We start from the raw sequence: 26,009 nt of genomic DNA, 5'->3' as shown, positions 1-26,009 counted from the left end.
GCTGTTTATAGGGAAAAAAGTAAGAAAGGATGCTGCATCCAACTGAAACTGCAAACAAAATTTAGACAGAATGTACCATAATGGAAGCAAATTGGAAATTAAGCAGGAAAATGTGGCTAATCTTAGAAAAAGTGCCATAGAATACTCCTACAAATGGTCAGTTTAATGTCTCATGCTCTATTTTAAGCATGTGCTTAAAGCCATTCCTATTCAATGAAGCACTTATGCATGTGTTTAAAAATCAACATCAAGCTTAAAGTTAAGCATATGCTTATGTGCTTTGCTGGCTTGAGGCCTTTCCTTTTCTCCAGTCTAATTTCGAAAAGTGTCAATGGATAGACACTTTTTACAGACTAATAGCACTCACTATGAAGGAGCTGATAGTCAAACTACATTTACCTTTTCCTAGGTCCATCCCTTTGCTTTTCTCAGATTAACAAACAATTTGCATAATTAATGTTTCATTTCTTCATAGGTAAAAATAGTAATTGGATCTGCTTGGTATTCATGTCATCCATTCGTGTTCAAAACACAAATGCCATTGGCTAGGGTAATTTTAATAATGAAGACATTGTTAGCATTGTTTTGATAGTCATATTTCTGTCTTACAGGATGATGCTGATGTGGAATGGAAGTTTGCTAGGGCTAAACTCTGGTTTTCCTACTTTGAAGAGGGGAGAACTCTTCCTGTACCCTTCAACCTAGTGCCAACTCCAAAATCTTTGCTTTATCTCTTACTCAGAATAAAAAAATGGATCTCTAAAGGGTACCTATGTCATAAGAATGGTTTTCAGGAAGATGCAGAGATGAATAAGGTAACTTTCCAGTGCACTATACCATATACAAATTTTAAGTGTTAATAATATTTTTACCCTTTCTCTGCTGTCGACTTGAGTAGGAGCAGTGGGTGCCTAGCATCTTTAAAAACAGACCACCTTGGGTCCAATCTTACAGCACTGAAATCAATGAGAGTTTTGCTACTGGCTTCAGGAGGAGCAGTATCAAGCTCTTCTTTAGATGCCTTAATATGGATCTGTTCTACTTCTAGGCACTAAGGGCTAGATCCACAAAGGAATTTAAGTGCCTAACTATTGCTTTAGACACCTAAGTCCAACATTTAGGTCCTCAGCTGCAGCTTAACCCTGTAGGTGTCTAAAATCCCTAAGCACCTACACATCCACTGATAAAGTCTCTTAAATGCATACATTTCTAGTAGTGGGCATGCACAAAGCCAACTAAATCTTGCTTGTTACAGTGTGCACACCTAAGCCCTAGTATTTAAAATACTTAAATAGTCATTGGGCCAGAGTGAGAGTGTGAGAATTCCTCTATAGCTTGGTGTTTAGGGGATTCACCTAGGAAGTGGGAGACTGAGGGTCCAGTCTCTGATCCAGTGACTGTTTATCTACTTCATACGAAGTTGAACAGCTTGATTGAGGGACCCTTATCATAGACTACCCCATAGCCTAGAGATCAGGGTACTCACCCGCGAGGTAGAAGACATGGGTTCAAGTTCCTTCTTCCCATGAGGCAGAGGAGAGATTTTAACCTGGTTCTCCCTCATCCTGGATGAGTGTTCTGACCACTAAGGGATAAGAGTAGGCTCCTTCTCCTCTGTTTTTTGTGAGAAAGGGCTGTGAATCCTGAGCAGACATAGGCACTTCTCCCTGACTCAGACTTAGGCACCCAAGTCCCTTTTGAGTGGCAGAGTTTAGACCACACCCATCTCCTCAACAGTTCTTACTGGCTAGCTTAGTCAGCTCCCGACTCAATGCTGGCTTCTGTGTGTCCCTTTTTCAGGCACCTTACTCTCCCCACGCATTGTATAGGGAGCCTGGCTGCCTGACTCTGGGCTGTAGATTCTGCTGGGTGGCAGGGCCTCTCAAATTATGCCTTGCTACACTGTGGTTCTCATTCTAGGATTATACCTCTTCCCCTATTGTTTTATGTGGCGTGTTTTTATCTGAAAAGTCTTCTGTTCTCTGATGCATTTAGACAATAGATTTCAGATGATAGGACACTATAATGCAGCAGAGCTGGCCTGCTGCTTTATCTAATAGGATTACTCAGTGTTTATACTCAGTATGTTAATTCTTTACCTTGCCAGTATCTCAGTGTAAGCTAAACGCTCATTGCTTTATGGAAACAAATGATATAACACACTATGTTAGGCTGTATTGGAAGTGTGAAGACTGGTGTTATGACATTATTGCAACTCAAGGGGAATGTGGGGAGGGTGGCTAGAACAGCTTCCCAAACCAAATGACCAGAAAGCAGATTATCAGTACTGCCTAATGAGTAGGAAAGTGAGTTAACTGTGACATTTTAAAGGAAAAATCACAAGGTAGTCATCGTGGCAGAAGCAAATGTTATAGAAGTTTGTTTTTTTAAAGTTTACCATTGTTACACCCACCAATGGAATTGGCAGTCTTGTGACAGGGTTAATAACTTTTGTAGGCTTGACCAAGTTCACAGTGACTGGGACTAGGAAATAAGGTTTGTGTGTCAGCATGTTATTAGATAAATGACAAGCAATTTTCCTGGAACAAATTTCAACCAGTTTGCCCTGCTGTGAGCAGACAGTAGAGGACAGCACTTCAATAGCAAAAAGAAGAGCCCATCAGAGGTGTGGGGGCAGAGAGAGCTGTTCCACCTGGGGAAAAGCTTTGCTTTTGTCTCTGCTCTGTGATTTTGCTTGACCCCCTTTCATATATCATTATGCATTGTATCTCTTCTCCTACCTGTGTAATCTCTCCTCCTCCCTCCATGTGCATTCTACTCCCCTGCTTTTTTGTCTCCTTTCTCCTCGACCATCCTATTAAAAGATAAGATTTTCCATTAAACAGTAATGAGGAACAACTGGTCATAATCCTAGGACAAAAGGAAAGGAACTGCAGGAGCGGCATTGGGCTATGTTGTGACCTGCTTCTCAACAAATACACAATAGGTTCAAAAATGATCATGGATCGTGTCATAAATATAAAAGGAAGGGTAAACACCTTTAAAATCCCTCCTGGCCAGAGGAAAAACACTTTCCCCTGTAAAGGGTTAAGAAGCTAGGATAACCTCGCTGGCACCTGACCAAAATGACCAATGAGGAGACAAGATACTTTCAAAGCTGGCAGGGGTGGTGGGGGGAGAAACAAAGGTTCTCTCTGTCTATGTGATGCTTTTGCTGGGAACAGAAAAGGAATGGAGTCTTAGAACGTAATAAGTAATCTAGCTAGATATGCACTAGATTCTGTTTTGTTTAAATGGCTGGTAAAATAAGCTGTGCGGAATGGAATGTATATTCCTGTTTTTGTGTCTTTTTGTAACTTAAGGTTTTGCCTAGAGGGATTCTCTATGTTTTGAATCTGATTGCCCTGTAAGGTATTTACCATCTTGATTTTACAGAGGTGATTCTTTTACTGTTTCTTCAATTAAAATTCTTTTAAGAACCTAATTGCCTTTTCATTGTTCTTAAGATCCAAGGGTTTGGGTCTGTGTTCACCTATGGAAATTGGTGAGGATTTTTATCAAGTCTTCTCCAGGAAAGGGGGTGTAGGGTTTGGGGAGTATTTTGGGGGGAAAGACGTTTCCAAGTGGGCTCTTTCCCTGTTATGTATTTGTTGGACGCTTGGTGGTGGCAGCAATAAAGTCCAAGGGCAAAAGGTAAAATAGTTTGTACCTTGGGGAAGTTTTAACCTAAGCTGGTAAAAATAAGCTTAGGGGGTTTTCATGCAAGTCCCCACATCTGTACCCTAGAGTTCAGAGTGGGGAAGGAACCTTGACAGATCCCATAAGCAATATTGCCACTGAAATCAACTTGTCACAGTTTGCCTCTTAACTGATTTTAGAGGCATTCTGTGCATCTCTGGTAACTATCATTACTCAGATTTCATGTCATGTTACTTGTTGAAATTAAACTAAATGCATATATAATACCCACGATAAGACGCTGAATTTTGCTTATGCATGGTTTCTAATGACCTCGGCATTTGCAAACCTCTTGTCAAGTTGCTAGATGCAAACTGATTTTACAGCTTCCTTCAGTGAGAAGGGTGTCACTGAAATGCACTGACTTGCAGGAGGTATATGTGCTACTCAAAATGGGCTGATGGCAAGAAACAAAAAAAACAAAAGATTTTTGTTTTCAACTTCAGGTACAATTTTCAAGAGCATGTAAGGGACCTGGAAGCACCAATCCCAATTACTTTCAATGACTTTTAAGTCACTTCTTCCATATCTCATCCTTGCTCCCTATCTGTATTGGCCAAGGAAACTGAGTTTGGACCTTAAACTAGAACCATGATCAAACAGGTGTTTCTGGAAAGATACTATCATCATATCCTTGGACATTGTGGACAGGGCCCTAGAAACCCAGTCCTGTTTGCGTAGCTTAAAATAGCATCTTTGACAGACAGCCATGTGGAATGTAACCCGTGTTTGGAAGGTTTTTTCCAGCTTTGACCTAGCTGTTAAATTTAAAATATTAATAATGTTTTCCACTAGCTGAAGAGTGATTCTAGAATATCAAATGCTAAATAAATGTACTTTCTCTCCTGTTAAGACAGGTATAAACATTTGATTCTCAATAAAAATAAATAAATAAAACCTCTTCCACTGAAAAGCCATAAACCTCTGAGCTCATATCCCCTGGCTATTTAGGGTTTCCACCACAGAGTCTGAAACTCCTAGCCAATCACAGTTTTGCTTTTGGAGATACCTGTGGTCTGGAGTTGGCCCTGTCTGCATCCATCACATGGCACCCCTCCGTACTTCTTAAAAAAACAACCTTTGTTTCTAAAGGCATTGTTTAGAACGACCACTACTGGTATATTATTTATCACTTTCCCTTTGTAGCCTTTATAATACATCATTTCCTCCCCCATCTAGACCAGGTGTGGATCACAGAATCATAGAATATTCCGGGTTGGAAGGGACCTCAGGAGGCCATCTAGTCCAACCCCCTGCTCAAAGCAGGACCTAATCCCCAACTAAATAATCCCAGCCAGGGATTTGTCAAGCCTGACCGTAAATATGGTATGATAATGATTCATTATTGTTGTTTTCATTTCATCCTCAGAATGGCATCCACAGTCTTCATGTCAATAAGCTTTGTAATTTGGAATAAGACCATGGGAAGGGTCCTGATCTTGCAAACTGTTAACCAGTTGAGCTGTCCATACTCACAGGAGTAGTTTCAGTGGGCTGACTGAACTGTGTAAGGGTGTGCAGGATCAGACACAAAACTCCATATGTTTTCTGCAAATAGATCCTTTCTGCTCTTGCTACAGAAGGAGGAGAAGCACTATGGCAGTAAAAAGGAAGGCCACATAGAGAGAATGTGGAAATTCTGTAGTGCCAACCCTCCTTATCTTGCATAAGATGGAGACAAAGCCAGACCTTTGGTGTTTATAGGGGAAGTCACAAAGTAGCACACCACAAACAAGTTTTTTGAGACACACCTAACATTTCAAAATAAAGGCATGACACATGTTCTCTTCCAGCTTCCTTTCCGCTGAGTCAGTGACTCGGGAAATGGTGCCCCTAAAGGCTGTAATCCAGGGCCACAGTTCAATGCAATACATTCCCCACATTTCCCCTAATTTTTGGTGGCACTTGACTGGAGCAGCGTGACCCTTGCATTTCCTGGAGAGAGAAGAAGATCACCTTCTCCTCTGAATACTGCCAAAGGGTCTCCCTGTGTGCAGCCTGCCTCAACCTTTTGGTCCAGGGCTCCTGTGGCTTTCTTCCCTTTATGGCGACCTTTCAGGCTGGATCTGGGGTGACGTTTTACAAGTGAGCTGTAGCTCACGAAAGCTTATGCTCAAATAAATTGGTTAGTCTCTAAGGTGCCACAAGTACTCCTTTTCTTTTTGCAAATACAGACTAACACGGCTGTTACTCTGAAACCTGTCATTTTACACATGAAGAACCAAAAAATAGAGAGAAGTAGATTTTTTAAAAAATTGCATCCATCCCTTTTAATTTTAGAATCAAATTTCTTTATGAAGCATAAAGTGTAGCTCCTCCACAAACTGGGTTTGAAGGGCATGAAATCTGTTCATTTTTCCGGACCAAGAGAATGATGACAGCATGTGTCCTGAGTGAGCTGTCATCTTTGAATATGGCCTTTCAGAAAAGAAATAAGGAATAACTAATAAATGTATACTTAATAGAAAATAAATTAAAATGTTGTATCATATTAGCATGTTTTTGCTGACTCTAACAATGCAAAATATCATTTTGTAATTTTTTTCTTCTACTATTATAGATTCTACTATTATATACAATGCTGTATAATGAAAAGTGCCTTCTGATTCTGATGTCCAAACTGAGCAACTGGTCATGCTTTTGAGATGTGCTGCAATTCCAAACTCCAGTTGAAGTGCATAGGAATTGCTGATGCTCAGCACCTCTGAAAATCAGGTTCAAGTTGTCCCAAGTTGGACGGCAAGACACTGGCACTCAAAGTCAGCAGGCTCTTTGGAAAATGTGACTATATGACACTAATGAAGTGCAATACAACACTACTACCACAATAGGCAAGGTTTACTTAAAAAAGGTCTTAACTGATTTTTAAATGATACAAAACAATGATATATAACAATATGGACACGCAGCACTAAGGGTACGTCTATACAGTAAAGAAAAACCCACGGCTGGCTCATGCCAGCTGACTTGGACTTGCCGTGCTCTTTCATTGCTATGTAGACTTCCGGGCTCAGGCTGGAGCCCGGGTTCTAGGACCCAGCAAGGTAGGAGGGTCCCAGAGCTCAGGCTCCAGCCTGTCCCTGAAGTCCACACAGCAATGAAACAGCCCCTGAGTCGGCTAACATGGGACAGCAGCAGGTTTTTCTTTCTTATGTAGGCTAAACTATGATACTAAACTGCTCAAGATAGTTAAGACCAAAGCAGACTGTGAAGAACTTCAAAAAGATCTCACAAAACTAAGTGATTGGGCAATAAAATGGCAAATGAAATTTTATGTGGATAAATGGACATTGGAAAAAATAACCCCAACTATACGTACAATATGATAGGGGCTAATTTACCTACAACTAATCAGGAGAAAGATCTTTGAGTCATCATGGATAGTTCTCTGAAGATGTCCATGCAGTGTGCAGCGGCAGTCAAAAAAGCAAACAGGATGTTAGGAATCATTAAAAAAGGGATAGAGAATAAGACAGAGAATATCTTATTGCCCTTTTATAAATCCATGGTACGCCCACATCTTGAATATTGTATACAGATGTGGTCCCCTCATCTCAAAAAAGATATACTGGCATTAGAAAAGGTTCAGAAAAGAGCAACTAAAATGATTAGGGGTTTGGAACGGGTCCCATATGAGGAGAGATTAAAGAGGCTAGGACTTTTCAACTTGGAAAAGAGGAGACTAAGGGGGGATATGATAGAGGTCTATAAAATCATGAGTGGTGTGGAGAAAGTGAATAAGGAAAAGTTATTTACTTGTTCTCATAATATAAGAACTAGGGGCCACCAAATGAAATTAATGGGTACCAGGTTTAAAACAAACAAAATGAAGCTGTTTTTCACTCAGTGCACAGTCAACCTGTGGAACTCCTTGCCTGAGGAGGTTGTGAAGGCTAGGACTACAACAGGGTTTAAAAGAGAACTGGATAAATTCATGGAGGTTAAGTCCATTAATGGTTATTAGCCAGGATGGGTAAGGAATGGTGTCCCTAGCCTCTGTTTGTCAGAGGCTGGAGATGGATGGCAGAAGAGAGATCACTTGATTGTTACCTGTTAGTTTCACTCCCTCTGGGGCACCTGGCATTGGCCACTGTCGGTAGACGGGATCCTGGGTGGACCTTTGGTCTGACCCAGTATGGCCATTCTTATGTTCTTACGTTATACCCTAAGTAACCAAAGTTCTGGACCACTCCACCTCTTCTTTTACGCAACACTTCCATAGCGATCACCTGTCACTTATGCAGCTGTTTATCATTAGATAAGAGAGACACTGTATGGCTTACAATGCCACATAAATGTGTATGGCTAATAGTTGTAGGCCCTGATTCAGCAAAACACTTAAGCATATTTTTAAAGTTAAGGACATCTCTAAATTCTTTTGCTGAACTAAGGTGTAGTCATTTTGTCAGGCGTGATAGGAATCCTTTGTACTTTTTCTAAATACTTATGTGCTGGCTGTGATTATACAGTCGATAAATCTTAGTGATTAGGTTTGTCATTTCTCTAGCAAACTTAATTTACTCTCTGAGTAATTTTCAGGAGAGAAAATTCTGCAGCCACGAAGCTCAAAAAGAGAGCTTCCTAATCTGTAATGAGAGTGAAATGCAGTTGGTGACAGGGTCAGGCTGGATGGCTACCGGAGAGTAATAGAAGGCAGATATATTAGCCCCAGGTTAAGTAGGTCCCTTTTCCCTGGGTAAGGTAACAGGGAAGGTTCCAGAACAATCAGGAACCTTCTGGAGACAATTAAGACAGACAGGCTGATTAGAACACCTGCAGCCAATCAAGAAGCTGCTAGAATCAATTAAGGCAGGCTAATCAGGGCACCTGGGTTTAAAAAGGAGCTCACTTCAGTTTGTGGTGTAAGGAGCTGGGAGCAAGATGCACTAGGAGCTGACAGTGAGAACACATATTGTTGGAGGACTGAGGAGTACAAGCATTATCAGACACCAGGAGGAAGGTCCTATGGTGAGGATAAAGAAGGTGTTGGGAAGAGGCCATGGGGAAGTAGCCCAGAGAGTTGTAGCTGTCACACAGCTGTTCCAGGAGGCACTCTAGACAGCTGCATTCCACAGGGCCCTGGGCTGAAACCCAGAGTAGAGGGCGGGCCCAGGTTCCCCCCAAACCTCCCAACTCCTGATCAGACACAGGAGGAGTTGACCTGGACTGTGGGTTCACAAAAACGGCCAAACTGAGGGCTGCCATGAAGCTCCAAGGCGAGCGAATCTGCCAATAAGCGCAAAACCCACCAAGGTAGAGGAAGAACTTTGTCACAAGTTGTAATCCTAGCGTTCTCTGCCACCAAGTGGTCTTACACAGTTATGCAATAAATTATATATCCCATCTCTATTGCTGTTACAGGTTGATTTAACAAAGTTACACACTTTTATATATCACTTGATTTACCTGCCTAAATTAAATACATTTCATGTTTTCTGTGTTCTTTGGGCTCAGTTAAAAAGTCTGTCACATATTGTATCATTTTTTACATCTGTTGACAAAGGGGAAGATGTAGTAAAGTGTTAATAATAAGATAAAGGTAGTGAAGTATACCATTCATTTCTACTCTTCTTAATCAGGTGTTATGAACATTGTACAGGACATAGGCACCAACGCTGTGGGTGATCTGGGGCTGAAGCACCTACTTAAAAAAACTAGGGGGTGCTCAGCACCTGCAGAGCCAGATTAATCTTTTGTGGGTCCTGGCATGCGGACCCTGGCCCCGCCCCCCTCCACCCATACAGCACCCCGAGGCCCCACCCCTGCTCTGCCCCCAAGGCCCTGCCCCCACTCATCCTCTTCCCCCCGAGGCCATGCCCGCTGCTTGCCTGGGGTGGAGGGGGCAGAGAGAAGCACGCACCAGCAAAAACAAAACTCAATACCTGTGGCACAGGAGTCTAGAATGAAGTCCTTATGGCAAAAAATGGCAACCCATGCACAGTGGAGCCATTAAAATGCAATGATTGTCAAACAAAATGATTTTGTTCCAACAAGTACCTAAGCTTGCTTATGCTGAAGTCAGTCTCCAATCCCTTTTTGACTTCAGTGGGAACAGAATTGTACTTCTATCTTGTTCATGTTTCAAAATTGGGTACAGGAAGCAATTTTCAGAAACAGGTTCTAATACAGCTTCAGAGATACTGCGTAGTTGAATATGACTTCATTTTCTAATTTAGAATTGTCTTTAAAAGCCCTTCAAGTATTACCATAATAATACATTATGACAGTTTAAAATTATAAACAATGACAAGAGATACCAACAAAAAACAATCAATATCTTGTTGTAGCTCAAAAAAATTTTATTTAATTTCCCAACTAAATAGACCTTCAAGGGCTATTACAAAGAGATGCAGATACATAATATGAATCATATAAAACCTGTGAGTAGAAAGAAGTAGACCCAATTTCCCTGCTCTGGTCTACTTATTTGCTTCTTTCTTCATTATCATGAGTAGAACTGGGTAGGAAAATTTTCTTTCCCATCCTGTGACTTTTCAAGATTTTGAAAAATTTTCCCATTACATATTGGGACAAACCTGAGGCCTTTCAAATTATTTGCAAAACATGAGGGAAGGGAGTGCACTCAATTTAGAATTGAGTTATGCCGTTGGTTATGCCACTCAGCAGGGACCTAGATACCAGTCCCTGCTCCAATGAATATTTAATTATTTATACAAAGTGGAACAGCTCCACCACCATAGGTTGAGAAAGAGAGAACCCTACCTGAGAATAGCCAATGGCCTGGTAGTTAGGGCAGTCATGTACAACATAGGAAGGCCCAAGTTCAAGTTACTACACTATCTGATTTTTCTCAGTGATTCTGAATAGAAATTCCATCCTGAACCGAAGTAACCTTCCCAATGAAAGTTTGATCAAAACCAATACGTACCCAGGAGCAGTTTTGGTTCTGCTGAAAAGTCATTTAATGAATAACTTCCCAATCAGCCAAAATTATGAGTTGTTGAGAATAGAATTTCACTTGTCACCAACATTAGTACAAGGAAGAGTGGTATTGAACTATGACATTCACCATGATGGGTACTTCACAGTCATAAAAACTAAGAACAAAAAACAGTTTTTTTCATCATCCTGTTCAGCCAGCCAGCTCATTTTCAAGGGCTTTGTCTAGGCCAGGATCTTACCACTTCACTGGAAAAATTATTGCATAAACTAAATGAGATTACCGTTTGAACTTTTCCCTCGTGTTCACCCTAAACTTCTAGTGCAGTGTTATCCAATTATGTCTACTATTTCTTCTTTAAATGATAATAACTTTGAATTTATAACAATGCTTCCTTCTTTTAGGCCTCCAACAGATATTCGTGTTATATCACCCAATAGTCATATTTTAACAAGATCATGAAATGGCTTACACAAAAAATGTTGCTGGTATAATGCACCTATTTAAAAGAAATTATCTACACACAAGTAAAGTTAGACTAAGAAATATTTTGATGCATAAAGACATACAGGAAAATCTGCTTTATTTTCTCCAGGGTAAATCCAGAGTAACTCCATTATTTTAGTTGCATTATTTTGGATTTACAGTGGACGTGAAAGTAAAGTTTGTTTTTGATTTTTAGAAAACAAGCCACATTAGAAAATCTCAGACAAAAGGCTAACTTCCAGTTAGGAAGTTCTGAAGGGAGTGGGGAAAATTGAGCATTTTAAGTGTTGTCCTCATTACAGATTAAGGGCTTGGTTCTGATCTCACTTGCATAAGTTTTATACCTGTATAACGCTGACTTCTCAGGTTTTACTCCTGATTTACAGTCTTATAAGTGAAATCAGAATCTAGCCCTAATAAAGCCCTCTGCTCAGACTTCATAGTCTAAGGGACCAATCTTATTTAATCTTTTTATTACTGACCTCGGCACAAAAAGTGGGAGTGTGCTAATAAAGTTTGCGGATGATACAAAGCTGGGAGGTATTGCCAATTTAGAGAAGGACAGGGATATCCTACAGGAGGATCTGGATGACCTTGTAAACTGGAGTAATAGTAATAGCATGAAATTTAATAGTGAGATGTGTAAGGTCATGCATTTAGGGATTAATAACAAGAATTTTAGTTATAAGCTGGGGACGCATCAATTAGAATTAACGGAGGAGGAGAAGGACCTTGGAGTATTGGTTGATCATAGGATGACTATGAGCTGCCAATGTGATATGGCCGTGAAAAAAGCTAATGTGGTCTTGGGATGCATCAGGAGAGGTATTTCCAGTAGGGATAAGGAGGTTTAAGTACCGTTATACAAGGCACTGGTGAGACCTCACCAGGAATACTGTGTGCAGTTCTGGTCTCCCATGTTTAAGAAGGATGAATTCAAACTGGAACAGGTACAGAGAAGGGCTACTAGGATGATCCGAGGAATGGAAAACTTGTCTTATGAAAGGAGACTCAAGGAGCTTGGCTTGTTTAGCCTAACTAAAAGAAGGTTGAGGGGAGATATGATTGCTCTCTATAAATATATCAGAGGAATAAATACCGGAGAGGGAGAGGAATTATTTAAGCTCAGTACCAATGTGGACACAACAACAAATGGATATAAACTGGCCACCAGGAAATTTAGACTAGAAATTAGACGAAGGTTTCTAACCATCAGAGGAGTGAAGTTTTGGAACAGCCTTCCAGGGGAAGCAGTAAGGGCAAAAGATCTATCTGGCTTTAAGATTAAACTCAATAAGTTTATGGAGGAGATGGTATGATGGGATAACATGGTTTTGGTAATTAAATATTCATGGTAAATAGGCCCAATGGCCTGTGATGGGATATTAGATGGGGTGGGATCTGAGTTACCCAGGAAATAATTTTCTGTATTATCTGGCTGATGAATCTTGCCCATATGCTCAGAGTTTAGCTGATCGCCGTATTTGGGGTCGGGAAGGAATTTTCCTCCAGAGCAGATTGGAAGAGGCCCTGGAGGTTTCTCGCCTTCCTCTGTAGCATGGGGCATAGGTCACTTGCTGGAGGATTCTCTGCTCCTTGAAGTCTTTAAAGCACGATTTGAGGACTTCAGTAGCTCAGACATAGGTGAGAGGTTTTTTGCAGGAGTGGTGGGTGAAATTCTGTGGCCTGCGTTGTGCAGGAGGTCAGACTAGATGATCATAATGATCCCTTCTGACCTAAATATCTATGAATCTATGAATCTAATATCAGACACAAGCTGAAAACTTACTACACACTACACAGATTCCTCGTTGTTTTTACATTCAGTTGAAGCATATATAAGTGCTTTTCTAAATAGAGTAATTTTCCTGAAGTGGGGACTGGAAGAGTTAAAGTGAACTAGTGTGGTGAAATGCTGTCTAGTCCTTAGTTCCTTAGTTCCTCTTGCAATTCAGTCCTTAGTTCCTCTTGCAATTCAGGCATAGCTTATTTCCTGTCATATCCCAATGTACTTTCTATCAGGTTTCAAGGCTTTCCAATTCATTTATAGCTAAGCATTCAACTGATTAAAGCACAAGAATGCCTGGTACCAAAATCCCCACTAAAAATACAACATGTACCCACAGTTTAATACACAATAGCATCTGAGATACTGTGGCTGTGTCCCTATATTTTGAAGAGGAAATATTTTTTGTATGTCAGATACAACTGTAAAAGATTTTGACTTTGTAATGCCGACCTCTTTAGGTCCTCATCCAGGTCAATCATCGTTTATATTTCAGATTCCTTATTTCTTGCATTACTGTTCAGAGAGCTGGTTGATTTGTCTCAATCAATAGTAATACATGAATTGTTTTCTTCTGACAGTTCCTAAATCATCCTTATTACAATTTAATCATTCAGCTACACTATTGAATTCATCAGTTCATAACAATATTGTGTTTTGGTCTTTCTCAAAGACATTAACCAATAATGCATCCTAAATAACTGCAGCCCTGGATTATCTGCCAGTAATTTGTTCTCCAGTTTTGAATAATGTCCATTCACTCCAGTGTTTAACAAAAATGCTGTTCAGAAATATACTGTGAAATCAGAACCTCCATGGGCTTCTGACTTGCATTGCTTAATCATCTTACACTAAGACATTAATGAAAGTGAGGGGAGCAACAAGCCAAAGGAACCAAATTCTTCACTGTCTTACACCTTTACACTTTACATCCTCACTGTAACCTTTACACCTGTACAAAGTGGCTGCAAAACACAAACTAATGGTATATGAGGCCTGACATCAGTGGAGTTACACAAATATAAAACTGCAGTATTTAAGAGGAGAATCAGGCTCTTGAACTCCATTACATACCTAACCTGCATGAGGGTGTAAAGTTTCCCAGAACTTAAGAGAATCTATTCCATTCTGCAATTCTCTTTGGTGTTCCTTTTTGTTGAGGTTGGGTGTCTTTTTGGGGCTTTGCTAGTTTGGTTTGTTACCTACTCTTTGGTACCTTGGTTCAGGAAAGCACTTTGACCACATCCACTAAGGGACTTCGGTGCCTAAATTCCAGGTTTAGGTGTTACTATGGACCACCAAACCCCTGCTTATCTGCTGTCTAGCCCTGTAGGCAGCTAAACTCACCTGGTGCCTAAATTTCTGATGTAAAAGTCTATCTCACACCTAAGCCCAAATATGATCCTCAAACCAGGTAGACATAGGTGTTGCCCTGCCTATCTTGCCTGCGGGTCCCAATCTGGCAGATGTGCACTGAGAATGCTTAACTCCATACAAAACAGCCAGGCTCCTTTATAACCTTTAGCCCAGTGGTTAGTGTACTCTCCTGGGATGAGGAAGACCCTAGTTCAATTTCCCTCCTCCCGCATCTGATGAGGAGACAGGATTTGAACAGGGTTTGCTTACCTCCCAGTTGAGTGCCCTTATCACTGGACTACAGAGTCATTCTCACTCTTTTATGGACTGAATTAATTTTAATTATTTTAATACAAAGTGCCTGAAAATGGGATCCACAAAAGCCAGCACACCTGGCAGCTCCCTGTCTAAACTAGCCAATAGCAGATGCTGATGCAATGGGTGTGTCCTTCAAGAAGAGAGATTGAGAGAGCCCCTCATCAAAATATCCCAGAGTCCAGTGGTTAAGACATAGTGGGGACTTAAACCGGGATCTCCCACATACTGGGTGAGTACCCTAACCACTGGATTAAAGGTTATAAGGGAGGTCCTCCTCCTCCTCTCCCACCCTCCCCAGGAATTTTGTGTACGGTTAGCCAGGTGTGTAAGGAGAGAGACTCCAAGTTGCGGTTCCCAAGCAGAGATAGGCATCTAACTCCGTGAGAAGGCTGGGGCTTAGGACACACACATTTCATCAGCATCTGCTATTGACTAGCGTAGACAGGGAGCTGTCAGGTGCGCTGGCTTTTGTGGATCCCATTCTCAGGCACATCTCTCCCCCCCATTCATTGTATAGGGAGCCTGGGCTCCGAACTCAGCCGTTGTGGATTCCAGTTTTCAAGGTGCCTAAAAGTTTAGCATTATGATGCTGAGGGTCACAAGGTTTGGCCAATGTACATGGCAGAGGGGCATTGCTGGCACATCATGGCATATATCACATTATTGCTGGCCATCAAGTGCCAGCAATGCCCCTCTGCCATGTACATTGGCCAAACCAGACAGTCTCTTTGTAAAAGAATAAATGGACACAAATCAGACATCAAGAGTGGTAACATACAAAGGCCAGTAGGAGGACACTTCAATCTCCCTGGACATTCAATAACAGATTTAAAAGTAGCCATTCTGCAATAAAAAAACTTCAAAAACAGACTTCAAAGAGAAACTGCAGAGCTACAATTCATTCTCAAACTTAACACCATTAATTTGGGCTTGAATAGGGACTGGGAGTGGATGGCTCACTACAAAAGCAATTATCCCTCTCTTGGTATTGACACCTCCTCATCAATTATTAGGAGTAGACCACATCCACCTGGCTGAATTGGCCAGCTTGTCAGCACTGGTTCTCCACTTGTGAGGTAACTCCCTTCTCTTCATGTGCCAGTATATTTATGCCTGTATGTGTAATTTTCACTCCATACATCTGAAGAAGAGGGGTTTTATACCCACAAAAGCTTATACCAAAATACATCTGTTAGTCTTTAAGGTGCTACCAGATTCCTCGTTGTTTTTACATTCAGTTGAAGCATATATAAGTGCTTTTCTAAATAGAGTAATTTTCCTGAAGTGGGGACTGGAAGAGTTAAAGTGAACTAGTGTGGTGAAATGCTGTCTCCATTGCACGTAACGGGAGTGTTGTCATTGACATCAATAGAGCCAGGATTTCACTCCTGAAATTTAACCCTTACCCCTACCATTACATCTAAAAGTTAATGTTCTGCTGCAGAATTCTTGTACAAAAGAAAGTATAACTAAATAACCCTTACATTTATTGCTGATACTGATCAAATGTTTTTCTTTCAGCTTGGGCAAAGTAAGCAATCAAGTATAAGAAGCACAGATGATCTCCATTTAAATAGCTTAAGTAATCCTCCACGACAATACCAGGTAAAAGGCAATTTAATACAACTTGCATTGAAAAAGGATTAAGACTCGTCAGATTAAAGATTTAAAGACAAATTCTGATATTAGTAATAGTGTGAATCCGAAGTAAATCTACTGGATATGTAAATCTAGAATAATTGCATTGGCTGTATGATTATGGTAGAATGCTTCCTAAATGCTACATTTCTGAGTGGAATACTGTAAAAGGCCAACATGAAGAACAATTTTAGTCAAAGGGAAAGACTCAGATACACAGTGCACATCAGGAGCAACTCTTCTTTTTGGAAAAAAATCCAGGTCAAAAGCTAATGCAAATTACCTTTCTGTATTATATTTCCTCTTTCTTATCCCTCAAGAATTACAAATCACTGTAAGCTTGGTTCCTGCAGTTCCATATTATTATGGTACATTCTATGTATTCTTTGCTATGCATGGGGCCCCAGTCTGCCTTTGAGAGTGCACAGCGGGGAGGAAGCATGTAAGGAGTGTTAGCCAGAAGCTCCAGAAATCACTGCAGCTCCTGCACTTGGAGAAGCATAGAGACAGCTCCCTTCAGATAGTGCCACAAAGGGGTGAGAAAGGGACAAGTAGAACTGGCTGGCCATGTGAGCAGAGGTCTGTCTACACTGCACACTTCTTGTGGCAACATTTAGAGTACATACCTGCACCCCCTCCCCCAACACAGGTATAAATAGCAGTGTACTTGGTGAGGCCTGCCTTAGGTGAGTAAAGACATTTCTGAAAGATGTGGGTATATATGCAAGTATGCTCTCTACTCACGCAAGCTGTGCCTCCCTGTCTACACTGCTATTTTAGAAGTGTAGTGTCCTGCTGCTTCCTGCTGAGGGAGTCTTTTCCTGTACAGGGGAAAGGCTCCAGCAATGGGGAAAGGGTATGGCAGTGGGGAGGCAGCAGGGAAAGGATTGGGCACGTCCCTGCTATGGTACCTTTCCATGAGGTGTGGAAAGGCTCCAGTAGTGGGGAAAGGCTCAGCCTTTCTCAGCTGCCTTCCCCCTGCCAGAGCCTTTCACTGACATGTGTAGCTCTACATAGCTACACACCAGTCCACTCAGAGTGGACGCAGATTGCTTTTTACTGTAGCATGTAGCTACACGTTCCACTGCACGATGACGCCAGTGGTGTGTGGCATAGACATAGCCGAGGCATAGCTGCATCCCACAAAAGGGTATAGTAGTAAGTATGGAGATCGACTACTCAGGATCTCTTTCATCTCTGAGACAGGAAGCCTGCTGCTGCTCCCCTTGGAGCAGTGTGGCATCACCCCTGACTGTAGGTTGTATCTAATGATACAATCAAGCCCAGAATGCCTTGGCTTTTGGCATGGCCAATCAAGTTATGATGGGCTGATTGCTATTATGATTAAGACGTTACTTCAAAAGCATTAGGCTGGGTGGCTTTGTATTTGGAATTTTTTTGGATTATTAAAATATACCATAGTGTCATCCACATTGCAAATGTGATTATGTAATGATGCCGCTGAGCCAATCATCTGTGGGGATTGAATCTGGGCTTCTGGATTTAAAACATGAGCCCCTACTTCCTGAGCTAAACACCAGGTGTGTTTAGAATTGAAGCAACAGCAGACTCATAAACCAGTATACACGGTCTAGCTACTAGAGGAAGACAAAAGTCATATTGGATTAGCATGGGACACAGTTACAGCACATTAAATGTTAGAACCAAGTGCTTCAGGGAATTTTCTCAGTCTTGAGTTTGGAAGCATATATAATTTAGTGTAATGTAAAATTATATGGAAACAATATATTTATTGCAAAGTTATTTAGTAATTAGCACTGATTAAAGGTCAGATCCTCAGCTGGTGTAAATCAGCCCCATAGAGTCTGTTTTTTCTGCATCATTTTTTAATTGCAAATAAAATTTAATAATTAGTAAGATGTGTCCACTTTTGTCATCTTGCATATATACATATACTGGAAAGTTAATTTTCAGATCAATAGTCTAGATGAAAGCAGAGACTGTCATGTTTCTTTTATGCATGAGAGGCCTTTAATCCTGGTAAATGCCATGGACTGGAGGAGTTAAATGCAACGCTAGATATACAACAACAAAATGTTGACTGAGCACATGCCTTGAAATTTCAGAATCAATGCAAGCAAGTTCAGCTTTGAAAATTCTAACTCTTTTCTCTTTCCTCTTTCCTCGCCCTAGAAGATAATGAAGCGTCTCATTAAAAGATACGTACTGAAAGCTCAGATAAACAAGGAGAATGATGAAGTCAATGAAGGTGAGTGTAGCATATTGATCACAGTTTCAAAGTTAATCATGGAATCAAAAGAAGCAACTCAAAAAAGACTATATTAACTTGTTGGAAGAACATTTCCCAAACTTTTTGGGACAATCACATTTCAAAGTTCTTGGATACATGGCAAAACAAAAATATATCAGAACCAATAGTAAATTATTACCTAATAAAAAGTATAATGTTAATGTGAGAGACTGATGTTAAGAAAAAGACATGTTTCTTGGATCTCTGCTTCCCACACCAGAGATTGGCTTCCTGGCTATAACATAAACAAGGTAATAGGTGGGGTAATATCTTTTATTGGACCAACTTCTGTTCGTAAAAGGGACAAACTTGTGACCTTCTCAGAGCTCTTCCTCATGTCTAGAGAAGGTAACCAGAATCTGTAAGCTTACTACAAGGTGGGACAGATTAAGTATAAGGGGTTCACATATGTTGTAGGAGACTACTTAAAATGAAGTGGGCAATTAAAGGTTAGAAGGCAGGAGGATGAGTTACAAATTGTTGTAATGAGCCATAAAACTAGTGTCTCTGTTACATCCATGGATTTTGGTGTCCAGCAGAGATATGAATTTAAGTTTCTAGGCTTGTCTTTTGAAGGTGTTGTTTAAGTTTCCTTTGAGATGAGGACTGAGAAGTCAGCTATTGAGTGATTGTTTTGTGAACAGTGTTCAACCATGGGTGACAGGGTATTTTTGTCTTTTATCATTTTTTTCTGTGTTAGTTCATTTGATAGCATAATGATTGCCTTGTTTTACTCACATAGTTGTTTTGGGGGCATTTGGTGTACTGAATGAGCTAAATTATGCGTTGGGATGGGCATGTGTAGGGCCCATGGATCTTGAAAGTTGTGTTGTGGGCATTATTGATCATCATAGCAGTGGTTATATGTCCACAGGTTTTGTATCTGTTGTTCTAGCAGGATCTGGTGCCATTTTGAGTTGTATGTCCTGGTATGTGGGGAGTTTGCTTCTGATGATGACCTTGGCAAAGTTGGGGGATTGTTTGAAGGCCAGAAGAGAGGGTTCATGAAAGATTTCTTTCAAGGCTGGGTCCCAGTAAAGTATGGGTTGTAATTATTTTATGATACCCCATTTGTGTCTAGTGTGGGGTTACAAGTCGGGGTGACAACTTGGGGTGTCTAGTCAGTGTTTTGGGGGACAGTCGTATTAAAGCAGGTTGTTCCGGGTTATTTGGGTGGCCAGTTCCATGATGCAATCTGCTTCTCTGGTGGAGTGTCCTTATTTAGTGAAGGTAGTTTTAAATGTGTTTAGGTGTTAACCAAACTTTCTCTTCTGAGGAAATTCTGTGGTATCTAAATGCCTGACTGTAGATAACAGATTTTTTGGTGTGTCTGTAGTGATTGCTGGATCTTGGGGTAAGTGTGTTGCGCTATGGGTTTTTGTACATAGTCATTTGTAGGGTTCCATTGTGGAAGCTGATTGTGATGTCTAGGATGTTAATTGTGGCATGGGAATGTTCAAGAGTGTTCGATGGATGGATGGTGAAGTTGTGGTGGAAATCTATAAGGTAGTTTAGGTCACCTGTCCAGAAGATGAAAATATTATCAATATATCTCAGGTATATCATTGGTTTTGTGGTGCATTTTTCCAGAAGTTCTTCCTCAGGGTGGTCCACAAAGAGGCTGGCGTATTGGGGTGTCATCCTAGTGCCTAGCCCAGTTTTAAAAAGTATTTGTTGTTAAATGTAAAGCTGTCATGGGTGATGATGACATGGATGGTTTGGTGATGGGTTTGGGGTGGATTTCTGAGCATTGTTCGTTATCTTGTAGATAGTTGAGGCAGGCAGCAATGGCATCGTGGTGAGGGATATTGCTGTATAGGGAGGTGACATCCATGGTAGCAAGGATGGTGTTCTGGGGGAGGTGGTTAATGCTGTGGCGTTTCAGGAGGGAGTCGGTAGTATCTTGGAGAAAATTGGCCCACTGTGTGATGAGTGGTTTGAGGATGGTTTCTATGAGCCCTGATATTGCTTCAGTAAGAGTGCTGTTGCCTACACTGGGAATGATGACGGCTATAACATGTCAAGTGTGTTGCCACTTCTACTAGTAGCTACACATTCCCCATATCTAGGAATTGTTAAACGTTCTCATGGAGCACCATCATTTTAATTCAGAGATTGTCTTGTGACCACTTCCCCTTGCATTCTTCATGGTGTGGGTCAAGTGTACGCTTGTGGCAATGACAGCAAAAAGTGAAAAAAGTAATACTGGGAAAGGGTTTAACAGAGTTTAGCTTCTTTTAATGTGATTTAATGTATCCGACCAGTTCTCTACATACACTAGCAAGTGTGTTCTGCAGACCCCCACACAGAAGTGCTGCCCTCCCTCTCTCACCCTTCACCATAGATATGCACTGGCTCTGCCTTTCTGTGTGGAATATTGCCCCTGCCAATTGCATATCTGGATTATTTGCTCACGAAACCTTGCTCTGTTTCCTTTTCTTTCTGACTCTATCTTCTTCCTTTCAGACAGGCAGCTGGGGAGTCAAAGCTGAGCTGTGCCTCTGTACTAAAGTGCTTTCCCTGTGGTTCAGCAGGCGATGCAGATTAAGGCTATGGCTACACTACATTCTAAATCGGCATAAATTATGTCACTCAAGGGTGTGAATAACCCCCCTACCTCCCCCACCCCCCGAGCAACATAGCTTATGTCGATTTACATGTCGACGTGGACAGCACTCTGTTGGCAGGTGAGCTTCTCCTGCTGACACAGCTACTGCCACTTGCAGGGGCTGGAGCAGCTAAGCTGAGGGGAGAGCTCTCTCCCTTCAGCTCAGAGCGGCGACACAAGAGAGTTTACAGGAGCGCAACTGCACTGGTTCAGCTGTGCCGCTGTAAGCTCTCTCATGTATCCATAGCCATAGCAAAGTGCAGAAGCTCGGCAGTATTCCAGCTCTTCGCGAGCCTGTGCCTGTTTGCCAGTATTAGCTTGTCACCAGTCCAGGTGAATCCCAGAGAGGAGGTGGAAAAGGCTGGTTATCACTGTGTCTTTTGGAGACCGACATTGAGACCCCTGCAGGCTTGTTACCCAGAGTTTCTAAACTATTGACATATGAATAGAATTCCAGTGTCTTATTTTAGTTCTGAACCAGGCTTCTCATTCTTCAGGCAGAAAACATCTATCTTCTAATAAATGGTGTTAATTTTCTTATTCACCGGCCTGGTTCGAACCTGCTCTTAAACAAGCCTGTTTTCTGAGAAGATGACACTGGTAGATTATTGACGAACATGCCTTTGTGGGATTTGTTTCAGTACCATTAAATCAGGCATATTACATCAACAGTTGTTGCATTACTTGATGTGTCTCCTTTAAGAAAAATATTTATTCCAAATTGAGTTAAAATCTGAAGACTGGCAATAGTACAACTCTTCCCAAGGAATTGCCTCTGAAGAGAGAAAAACTCCATAGGCTTTCCTCGTGGAGGTACCTCCAGTCATTCTGTGGGTTTGCTGCTGTTCTGCCCAGAAATTGAGCAGAATCGAGTGACCCTGAGGGAGGAAATGGGCTTCAGATGCCTCTGTGATCCCTGAGACCAGAGCTGGCTCTGGCATTCCTAGCACCAATCCACCATGCTCCTTGGTCACTGCTACCTTCAGAGCCCTCATTTAAGAGTGATTCCTCTACATGGAGGGCAGGATTCATATACATGGACCAGATTGATTCTTTGGGGTTATGATGTGCCCCCTACAACTCCCTTACTCCTCATCCCAGACACCCTTACTCCCAGTCACATCTCCTCATGTGGATCCTGACCCCAGAGAGAGCCCCTTCTAAAGACTCAGGAAGAGGCACAGGGCCATAGAGGCAGCTATACTATACACCTACCTTTCTGGTTGGGCAGAGGAAATCCATGCACGGGATGGTCTGGCACTAAGTTACATTTATCATAACTACCTTGGTTACACTCTCTTTTTCTTTTGCTTCATAACTTTTAATCTTCTCTCTCCTAGGGGAACTGAAGGAAATTAAACAGGACATCTCAAGTCTCCGTTATGAACTTCTTGAGGAAAAATCTCAGAACACAGAAGACCTGGCAGAACTCATTAGAAAACTTGGGGAGAAACTTTTGATTGAGCCCCGAAAGGAAGAAAGGAGGAGTTAACCTAAGCATTTAAACAATGAACCAAAAATTCAACAATCCACTTCAAGCCATATTTATCCTCTCTTAATTTTTCTAGCTAAGTTCACAGTTTTAAAACAGATCAAGAAATAAAATTATTCCAGTTCTTTAATGAAAAATTGCAGATGGTTAACCCCTTACATCTGTGATTGACAAAAAAAGTCATTTGAGAAAAGATATTTATTTATTTTACCCCCCTCCAGAGAAAAATTAATCTTAGATTACTCAATGTGTAATTTCGTTCTTCCAAATGTATCAGCTAAGGCTTGACTAGACCATCCATTAATGATTAAAACTGTTGGCTCTGTAAATCTAAACTCCTCATATCTTAACCTCTTATTATATTTTCAGTAGCTTCCTTTCCTAAATATGCATAAGTATAATTGAACAAAATGGAAGGGAGGAAGGCATATAAGGCCTGGTCTTAAAACATCCCAAATCAAAATCCATTTATTTTTCAAAATAAAATGTTCCCAGGTGGGGGAGAGGGGGAAGACTTAATTTGCAAATAAAATGCAAAACGATGGAAGTAATTTATTTTGAATATGTTTCCTTGTGGAGATTTGTCGTGACATCATGTGAGGTGCCTCCTTACCACTCATTCCACTATGTTTTTCAACAAACCAATACTGAGCTATCCTTCCAGGAAGCTGCATTCCAATGGGAGTTACTGCATTGAGAAAAGTTTCAGAGTAGCAGCCGTGTTAGTCTGTATTCGCAAAAAGAAAAGGAGTACTAGTGGCACCTTAGAGACTAACCAATTTATTTGAACATAAGCTTTCATGAGCTACAGCTCACTTCATTGGATGTATTCAGTGGAAAATACAGTGAGGAGATTTATATACACACAGAACATGAAAAAATGGGTGTTATCATACACACTGTAAGAAAAGTGATCACTTAAGATGAGCTATTACCAGCAGGAGAGCGGGGGGGGGGGGGAGGGTGAGAAGAAAACCTTTTGTAGTGATAATCAAGGTGGGCCATTTCCAGCAGTTAACGGGAACATCTGAGGAACAGTGGGGGTTGGGGGTGGGGAAATAAACATGGGGAAATAGTTTTACTTTGTGTAATGACACATCCACTCCCAGTCTCTATTCAAGCCTAAATTAATTGTATCCAGTTTGCAAATTAATTCCAATTCAGCAGTCTCTCGTTGGAGTCTGTTTTTGAAGTCTTTTTGTTGTAATATTGCGACCTTTAGGTCTGTAATCGAGTGACCGGAGAGATTGAAGTGTTCTCTGACTGGTTTATGAATATTATAATTCTTGACATCTGATTTGTGTCCATTTATTCTTTTACGTAGAGACTGACCAGTTTGACCAATGTACATGGCCGAGGGGCATTGCTGGCACATGATGGCATATATCACACCGCTAGATGTGCAGGTGAATGAGCCTCTGATAGTGTGACTGATGTGATTAGGCCCTATGATGGTGTCCCCTGAATAGATATGTGGACACAGTTGGCAACGGGCTTTGTTGCAAGGATAGGTTCCTGGGTTAGTAGTTCTGTTGTGTGGTGTGTGGTTGCTGGTGAGTATTTGCTTCAGGTTGGGGGGCTGTCTGTAAGCAAGGACTGGCCTGTCTCCCAAGATCTGTGAGCATGCGGGATCATCCTTCAGGATAGGTTGTAGATCCTTGATGATGCTTTGGAGAGGTTTTAGTTGGGGGCTGAAGGTGATGGTTAGTGGCATTATGTTATTATCTTTGTTGGGCCTGTCCTGTAGTAGGTGACTTCTGGCTCTCTCAATTTGTTTCTTCACTTCAGCAGGTGGGTATTGTAGTTGTAAGAATGCTTGATAGAGATCTTGTAGGTGTTTGTCTCTATCTGAGGGGTTGGAGCAAATGCGGTTGTATTGTAGAGCTTGGCTGTAGACGATGGATTGTGTAGTGTGGTCTGGGTGAAAGCTGGAGGTATGTAGGTAGGAATAGCGGTCAGTAGGTTTCCAGTATAGGGTGGTGTTTATGTGACCATCGCTTATTAGCACCGTAGTGTCCAGGAAGTGGATCTCTTGTGTGGACTGGTCCAGGCTGAGGTTGATGGTGGGATGGAAATTGTTGAAATCATGGTGGAATTCTGCAAGGGCTTCTTTTCCATGGGTCCAGATGATGAAGATATCATCAATATAGCGCAAGTAGAGTAGGGGCGTTAGGGGACAAGAGCTGAGGAAGCGTTGTTCTAAATCAGCCATAAAAATGTTGGCATACTGTGGGGCCATGCAGGTACCCATAGCAATGCTGCTGATTTGAAGGTATACATTGTCCCCAAATGTGAAATAGTTATGGGTGAGGACAAAGTCACAAAGTTCAGCCACCAGGTTTGCCATGACATTATCGGGGATACTGTTCCTGATGGCTTGTAGTCCACCTTTGTGTGGAATGTTGGTGTAGAGGGCTTCTACATCCATAGTGGCCAGGATGGTATTTTCAGGAAGATCACCGATGGATTGTAGTTTCCTCAGGAAGTCAGTGGTGTCTCGAAGATAGCTGGAAGTGCTGGTAGCGTTGGGCCTGAGAAGGGAGTTTACATAGCCAGACAATCCTGCTGTCAGGGTGCCAATGCCTGAGATGATGGGGCATCCAGGATTTCCAGGTTTATGGATCTTGGGTAGCAGATGGAATGCCCCAGGTCGGGGTTCCAGGGGTGTGTCTGTGCGGATTTGTTCTTGTGCTTTTTCAAGGAGTTTCTTGAGCAAATGCTGTAGTTTCTTTTGGTAACCCTCAGTGGGATCAGAGGGTAATGGCTTGTAGAAAGTGGTGTTGGAGAGCTGCCGAGCAGCCTCTTGTTCATATTCCGACCTATTCATGATGACAACAGCACCTCCTTTGTCAGCCTTTTTGATTATGATGTCAGAGTTGTTTCTGAGGCTGTGGATGGCATTGTGTTCTGCACAGCTGAGGTTATGGGGCAAGTGATGCTGCTTTTACACAATTTCAGCCCGTGTACGTCGGCGGAAGCACTCTATGTAGAAGTCCAGTCTGTTGTTTCGACCTTCAGGAGGAGTCCACCTAGAATCCTTCTTTTTGTAGTGTTGGTAGGAAGGTCTCTGTGGATTAGTATGTTGTTCAGAGGTGTGTTGGAAATATTCCTTGAGTCGGAGATGTCGAAAATGGGATTCTAGGTCACCACAGAACTGTATCATGTTCGTGTGGGTGGAGGGGCAGAAGGAGAGGCCCCGAGATAGGACAGATTCTTCTGCTGGGCTAAGAGTATAGTTGAATAGATTGACAATATTGCTGGGTGGGTTAAGGGAACCATTGCTGTGGCCTCTTGTGGCATGTAGTAGTTTATATAGTTTAGTGTCCTTTTTCTTTTGTCGAGAAGCAAAGTGTGTGTTGTAAATGGCTTATCTAGTTTTTGTAAAGTCCAGCCACGAGGAAGTTTGTGTGGAAGGTTGGCTTTTTATGAGAGTATCCAGTTTTGAGAGCTCAT

General features: G+C 41.6%; 1 protein-coding gene across 1 annotated transcript in view; it reads left to right on the top strand.

Annotated features, from left to right (window-relative positions):
• Window positions 1–23,107, top strand: part of TRPC6 (transient receptor potential cation channel subfamily C member 6) — a 175,924-nt gene extending 152,817 nt beyond the window's left edge. Inside the window, exons 9-12 of the mRNA XM_048843607.2 lie at window positions 612–815; window positions 16,068–16,151; window positions 18,339–18,414; window positions 22,405–23,107. Coding sequence (XP_048699564.1) covers window positions 612–815; window positions 16,068–16,151; window positions 18,339–18,414; window positions 22,405–22,556 — 516 coding nt within the window. The 3' untranslated portion in view covers window positions 22,557–23,107. The remainder of the gene's footprint in view (window positions 1–611; window positions 816–16,067; window positions 16,152–18,338; window positions 18,415–22,404) is intronic.
• The last annotated feature ends 2,902 nt before the right edge of the window (window positions 23,108–26,009 follow it).

This window comes from Caretta caretta, chromosome 1 (genome assembly GCF_965140235.1).
Source record: "Caretta caretta isolate rCarCar2 chromosome 1, rCarCar1.hap1, whole genome shotgun sequence".
In the NCBI taxonomy this organism is placed as follows: Eukaryota; Metazoa; Chordata; order Testudines; family Cheloniidae; genus Caretta; species Caretta caretta.
The sequence above is the reverse complement of the archived record's forward strand: the minus strand, read 5'-3'. Positions and strand labels throughout refer to the sequence as shown.